At 44.4% G+C, this 6769-nt stretch overlaps 1 protein-coding gene and 2 pseudogenes across 4 annotated transcripts in view; all 3 read left to right on the top strand.

Annotated features, from left to right (window-relative positions):
• The window catches only part of TEX14 (testis expressed 14, intercellular bridge forming factor), a 46717-nt gene that overhangs the window by 447 nt on the left and 39501 nt on the right, over positions 1 to 6769 (top strand). The window contains exons 2-3 of one of the 4 annotated variants that reach the window (XM_089494191.1): positions 253 to 332; positions 2233 to 2365. In XM_089494191.1, the coding sequence (XP_089350317.1) occupies positions 2236 to 2365 (130 nt within the window). In that variant the 5' untranslated portion in view covers positions 253 to 332; positions 2233 to 2235. Of the gene's footprint in view, positions 1 to 31; positions 333 to 501; positions 527 to 2232; positions 2366 to 6769 lie in introns of those variants that run through there. The other 3 variants (XM_089494193.1, XM_089494192.1, XM_089494190.1) reach the window with 3 other exon arrangements.
• LOC149286448 (small nucleolar RNA U3) lies at positions 3671 to 3915 on the top strand (annotated as a pseudogene).
• LOC149286447 (small nucleolar RNA U3) lies at positions 6269 to 6513 on the top strand (annotated as a pseudogene).

The raw sequence follows: 6769 nt of genomic DNA, 5'->3' as shown, positions 1-6769 counted from the left end.
GTTAATCAGTTATGTCTGATTATTTCTGCAGAAAAGAGGGGGAGAGGAGATAGGAAAACCGAATGGCAAGGCTAAATATGGTCTATAAGCAAACACTGAGACACGTGTTGGCGCGCACACACGTTACGTCCCCCTCAGACTGAGGAACGTTGGAACTTGGGGGTTTAACCAACGGATTCCTTGGCAGTTGAGGCTGGGTGGGTAATAAAACCTGAAAATGAAGAAATAGGAGGGAAATAGCTTTAATTTTAGGGTGAAAAAGCCCCTCATGGCGCCTCAGAAGTGCTGGAAAAAAGGACATCCCCTTTGTTGTGACCACTAGGCCTCTTAAAGTAAATACCTATCCAATATATACTAGAAATATAATAAGGTATAAAGCAATAAAAGGCTTGGGATATATGTATAGATGTATATCTATAAAATGTCTATGTAGGTCAATGTATGTATATAAGTATACAAATTTGGATTTCCCTCCTTTTTTTCCTATTTGCTGTAATCCAGTTCCATCTTTATCAGAGAAGAAAAGGCAAGTTTTATTAATTTATTAATTAATTAAGAAACCAGGAAGCCTTTCATGACTAAAAACATATCTATCTATCTATCTATCTATCTATCTATCTATCTTATATACATACTCAAGAATCTATAGGGGGCTTATATATGGGTTTTATGGCATTCCCTTTTAACTGAGGGCTTATAGTGTGTTTAAGTAAAATTTTAAAAAAGTGTGTTTTTAAAACTCTATATGAACACTTAGGAGTATATATATATTAATATATATATATATATATATAATGTTTTTGTAAGTGTTTTCCTTTTAACTGGGGGCTTATATATGGGTTTTATCTATGGCATTCCCTTTTAACTGAGGGCTTATAGTGTGTTTAAGTAAAATAAAATAAAACTAAAAATAGGTTTGTTTTTCAATTTTAAGCCCACTTGGAGCCCTGAGGAGAAGAGGGAAAGAAATAATAGTCCTAATAACAATTTCAGTTGTGTTTTGTACTGAGGAGAGGAGAGAAATAAATAAATAATACTGCTAATAACAGTAATAACAACCATGTGTATTTAATTGTGTTTTGTATTGAGGAGAGAAGGGGAAATAAATAAAATAATAATAACAATATCAGTGATAACAACTATAAATACATATAGTTGTTATTACTGATATTATTATTATATTTATTTTTCCTTCTGTCCTCAATACAAAACACAATTAAATATACATGGTTATTACTGATATTATTATTATTATTATTATTTTCCCTTCTCTCCTCAATACAAAACACAATTAAACACACATGGTTATTACTGATATTATTATTATTATTGTTATTATTTTCCCTTCTCTCCTCAATACAAAACACAATTAAATAAACATGGTTGTTATTACTGATATTATTGTGTTTTGTATTGAGAAGAGGAGGGAAATAAATGAATAAAAACACTAATAACACTAATAAGAACAATGTTTTTTAATTGTTTTTTTAACATGTTGTACCCAGCCTTGAGGAGAAAAGGAAAATAATAATAATAATAATAATAATAGCATTGATAATAATGATAGCAATAATAACCATAACAATTGGTTTTTAATAGTGTTTAAAATAGTGTATTTTAAAATGCTGTATCCAGCCTTGAGGAGAGGAGGGAAAGAAATAATAATAGGTAATAATAATGGATTTTTAATTGTGTATTTTAACATGCTGTATCCAGCCTAGATGAGAGGGGAGGAAGAAATAATAATAATAATAATAATAATAATAATAATTGTTTTTAATTGTGTCTTATATTTTAATATGCTGTACCCAGCCAACAACAAGAACAACAATTTTATTATATGTAATATATATATAATACACATATGCAGTCGGCCCTTCTTATACACGGATTTTCTATACATGGATTGAAGCATGCAAGGTTTTGAAAATGTTCAATAAAAGTATCAATTTCAAATATCAAACCTTGATTTTCCATTTTATATCAGGGACACACCATTTTGCTCTGCCATTATATTGAATGGGGCTTGAGCATCCACAGGTTTTGTTATCCATGGGAGATCCTGGAACCAAACCCCAGCGGATAACAAGGGCCCATTGTATTGACTGTTGTTATATGTAATCTCAATTTTTAGATGGATTTTGGGGATGGGTTTTTGCAAACAGAGCTTTTGTGTGTGGTTCGGCTAGTCTTTCCATGGTACTAAAACCCCATTTCCCTCTTCTTTTGCAGACCATGGCCTATGCGCTCCCGATCCCATGCCCGGTGCAGCTTGGCAAGGTGAAAAACGAATCCCTGGAAGCGCGTTTGCACGAATACGTGAAGCAAGGGAACTATGAGAAAGTGAAGAAACTCCTGAAGAAGGGTAAGGGGAACCTCATTTCAGATTTTGCTTCTTCTATGGCTATCTATGCAAAGGGAACTGCAAAATGTGTTCGGAAACAAAATATTGCCACCCGCAAACGGTTTGCAAAAGTTTTGGAAGGAGCCAGTGTGACCACATGCCCTCCATTTCCAAGGCATGTCCTCCATTTCAGCCTTCTGTCCAGGAGGAACGTCCAAACGTCTTCCATTTTGAGCACGGCTAAGAAGCATGAATTTATATTCATGGGAGTGTGCTTAGCTTTTCTTTGGCCGTGTCCTCCATTTCTCATTTTGTGGCGCCTTGCCCTCCTTTGCGGTGAGGACATCTGGTCACCCTGACAGGAGCCAGGGTGACTGGCAGTCCGCCTTTTCCAGGACGTGCCCTACATTTGTGTCTTGTGTCAAAGAGGAATGTCAAAATGTCTTCCATTCTGAGCACGGCTAAGAAGCATGCATTTGGATTTAAAGAAGTATTTTGGACTTGCATTTGCTCATGACCTCCCATTTTCTCAAATGCCCCACATTGTGCAGCACCTTGTCCTCCTTTGCAGTGAGGACCTTGAGTTGTGTACTGTCAGAAACCACAATCACTGAGGGGTTTGTTGTGTGCCTTCAAGTTGTTTCCCACTTCTGGCGACCCTAAGGCATGTCTATCACGGGGTTTCCTTGGCAAGGTTTGTTCAGAGGGGGTTTGCAGTGTCCTGAGGCTGAGACAGTGTGACTTGCTCAAGGTTTCACAGATATTACTGGAGGTTTGGAGGCTGCAGTGCTTTGACAAGACCAGGTTGGATTAAATGGGCCCTTAGGGTCCCTTCCATTGGTACGATCCCTACATTGGGACGATGGCCTCTGGCCACCTTGGCAAACCTATCCTGGGGTTTACTTGGCAAGATTTGCTCAGAGGAGGGTTACCATTGCCTTCCCATGAGGCTGAGAGAGTGTGACTTGCCCAAGCACATGCAAGGAACCAGATCTCTCAGATCTTGGTGGGATCTTGATTGGGAGCATGGACTATACTAATTGGGGGCGTGGATTATGCTAATTAGGGGCGTGGACTATGCTAATCCTGCTGCCTGGTTCTTTTCCTGCAGAGAGACTGCAAAGGTGCCTTCCCTCCCTCTGGGCTGCCGCAGGAGTCCTTTGCTGGCCTTGCCTGGATCTGGGCTTCACCCCGAATCCAAAATGGGTCCCTGGGGGTCCCTGGGTGCCAGGCCAAGGGCATCCGAGGGGGACTTGGCCCTTGGCTCCCCTCGGCCTGGAAGCCAGGCTGCCTCTGCTGGGCCTTTCTGGAGCTCCAGCTCAGGCCAAGACTATACTTTCAGGGATCATTTCTATAGTGTCTCACTAGAGAAGTGCATTGGAAAGTGGTCGGTCGAGCGAACCACGAGGAGGAGGCCGAGTGGTCTCTCCTGAGCGGGAAGCTGGCAGGGGGCGCCCCCAGATGCAGTGGGGTCCCCTCCACTGGGTCCATGGGGCCTTTCCCTGCCATTGAGGACCGTTCTGCCTTCTCTTTATGGGGAGGACGGAGGGGGAGACCACAAGCTGAGTGGTTCGCTCAAAGAAAAACAACCCCTTTTAAACATGGTCTAATGACAGATTTCTCTCCTTTCCCCCCTTCTCTTTGCCATTTGGAAACATTATAGGTGACTCCATGCTCTGAAACCGTCCACAAAGACTGCATCCACACAGCAGAGCCAATCTATCTTGACACCGCTTTACTATCCGTGGCTCAGTGCTTGGGGCTTCCAGGAATTGTAGTTAGATGTGGCACCAGATCTCTCTCTGACAGAGAAGGCTAAGTGTCTCACAGTTCCCAGAATCCCATAGCACTGAGCCAGGGCAGTTAAACTGAGTTATTTCTCCAGTGCGGATGCAGCCTTGCGGAGAACGGACACAGAACAAATAGGTAAAATTGCTGGTCAGTCTGTTTTGAGATTGGGTAATGCTGACTCCTTTTCCTCCAATGGTTGCGCTGAGATGCAGTCATTAGAATTAAAAGTAGTAGAACAATGTTGTTGTTGTTGTTGTTGTTGTTGTTGTTGTTGTTGTTGTGTGCCTTCGGGTCATTCCCCACTTATGGCGACCCTAAGGGCCAGGCATCCTCTTTTCCAAGGACATGTCCTACATTTCAGCCTTCATTCCCACATACCCTCCGTTCTGAGCATGATTAAGAGGCATGGGCTTACTCTTATGGGAGTGTTTTCAGCTTTGTCTCCAACATTTTGTCTTGAATCCAAAGATAGAGCCATGTTAGTCTGTAGACTCAATATGTCAATGTTGTAGCACCTTTGAGACTCACTGAAAGAAAGAGGTTGGTGGCATGATCTTTCCAAGACTTCAGTCTACTTTTTCAGATGCATTTTCCTTGAATGTCCTACATTAATGTGAGTGCAATGGAGTCTCCTTCTTTGGAGGTTTGGAGGCTGACTAGCCATCGGTTGGGTGTGCATTGAGTGTCTATTCCTGCATGGCAGAAGAGGTTTGGGTGGCTCCAACTCTTAAGGTCCTCCATTTTCCTTCTTTTAGAGTTGTAACATCTGGCTGTGCTGCGTCTCCTGGGGTTTTCTTGGCAAGAGTTGCTCACAAGGGGCTTTGCCACTGCGTTCCCCCGAAGCTGAGAGAGTGTGACTTTGCCAGGCAGGGAATGTTTGCCAGGAACTGAGGGAGACGGGGTGCCTTCAAGCCTTATTTATAGTGACCCTATAAAAAGGCAAAGGTCTTTTAAAAAGGTAAAGGCAAAGTAGGTAAGGGTACCTTTATCTGTACCTACTTGTCTGGACCTTAAGGCAAGCCTGTCCAGGGGTTTTCCCGCCAAGATTGGCTCAGAGGGGGCTTTGCCACTGCCTTGCCCTGAGGCTGAGAGAGTGTGACTTTGCCAAGAACTGAGGGAGACGGGGTGCCTTCAAGCCTTATTTATAGTGACCCTATAAAAAGGCAAAGGTCTTTTAAAAAGGTAAAGGCAAAGTAGGTAAGGGTACCTTTATCTGTACCTACTTGTCTGGACCTTAAGGCAAGCCTGTCCAGGGGTTTTCCCGCCAAGATTGGCTCAGAGGGGGCTTTGCCACTGCCTTGCCCTGAGGCTGAGAGAGTGTGACTTTGCCAAGAACTGAGGGAGACGGGGTGCCTTCAAGCCTTATTTATAGTGACCCTATAAAAAGGCAAAGGTCTTTTAAAAAGGTAAAGGCAAAGTAGGTAAGGGTACCTTTATCTGTACCTACTTGTCTGGACCTTAAGGCAAGCCTGTCCAGGGGTTTTCCCGCCAAGATTGGCTCAGAGGGGGCTTTGCCACTGCCTTGCCCTGAGGCTGAGAGAGTGTGACTTTGCCAGGAACTGAGGGAGACGGGGTGCCTTCAAGCCTTATTTATAGTGACCCTATAAAAAGGCAAAGGTCTTTTACAAAGGTAAAGGCAAAGTAGGTAAAGGTACCTTTATCTGTTCCTACTTGTCTGGACCTTAAGGCAAGCCTGTCCTGGGGTTTTCCTGCCAAGATTGGCTCAGAGGGGGCTTTGCCACTGCCTTGCCCTGAGGCTGAGAGAGTGTGACTTGTCCAAGCACATGCAAGGAACCAGATCTCTCAGATCTTGGTGGGATCTTGATTGGGAGCATGGACTATACTAATTGGGGGCGTGGATTATGCTAATCAGGGGCGTGGACTATGCTAATCCTGCTGCCTGGTTCTTTTCCTGCAGAGAGACTGCAAAGGTGCCTTCCCTCCCTCTGGGCTGCCGCAGGAGTCCTTTGCTGGCCTTGCCTGGATCTGGGCTTCACCCCGAATCCAAAATGGGTCCCTGGGGGTCCCTGGGTGCCAGGCCAAGGGCATCCCAGGGGGACTTGGCCCTTGGCTCCCCTCGGCCTGGAAGCCAGGCTGCCTCTGCTGGGCCTTTCTGGAGCTCCAGCTCAGGCCAAGACTATACTTTCAGGGATCATTTCTATAGTGTCTCACTAGAGAAGTGCATTGGAAAGTGGTCGGTCGAGCGAACCACGAGGAGGAGGCCGAGTGGTCTCTCCTGAGCGGGAAGCTGGCAGGGGGCGCCCCCAGATGCAGTGGGGTCCCCTCCACTGGGTCAATGGGGCCTTTCCCTGCCATTGAGGACCGTTCTGCCTTCTCTTTATGGGGAGGACGGAGGGGGAGACCACAAGCTGAGTGGTTCGCTCAACAAAACCAACCCCTTTTAAACATGGTCTAATGACAGATTTCAGAAGCCAGTCCTCTCTTTAATCAAAGCCTCACTTCCTGGAGAGAGCTGGTGTAGTGCTTTGAGTGTTGGACTCTATAGCTCTGGAGCTTGGCCATGCGAACCCACTGGTTGACCTCAGGCAAGCCACACTCTCTCAGCCGCAGGGGAAGGCAAAGACAAAAGCAGACACATAGACACCCCTGACCAAATCTAATGGCCTAAGAAGT

Source organism: Sceloporus occidentalis, unplaced genomic scaffold (genome assembly GCF_023333645.1).
Source record: "Sceloporus occidentalis isolate IW3139 unplaced genomic scaffold, rSceOcc1.0.p SCAF_69, whole genome shotgun sequence".
NCBI classification, from domain to species: Eukaryota; Metazoa; Chordata; class Lepidosauria; order Squamata; family Phrynosomatidae; genus Sceloporus; species Sceloporus occidentalis.
Note: the sequence above shows the minus strand (reverse complement) of the source record. Positions and strands in the feature narration are given on the sequence as shown.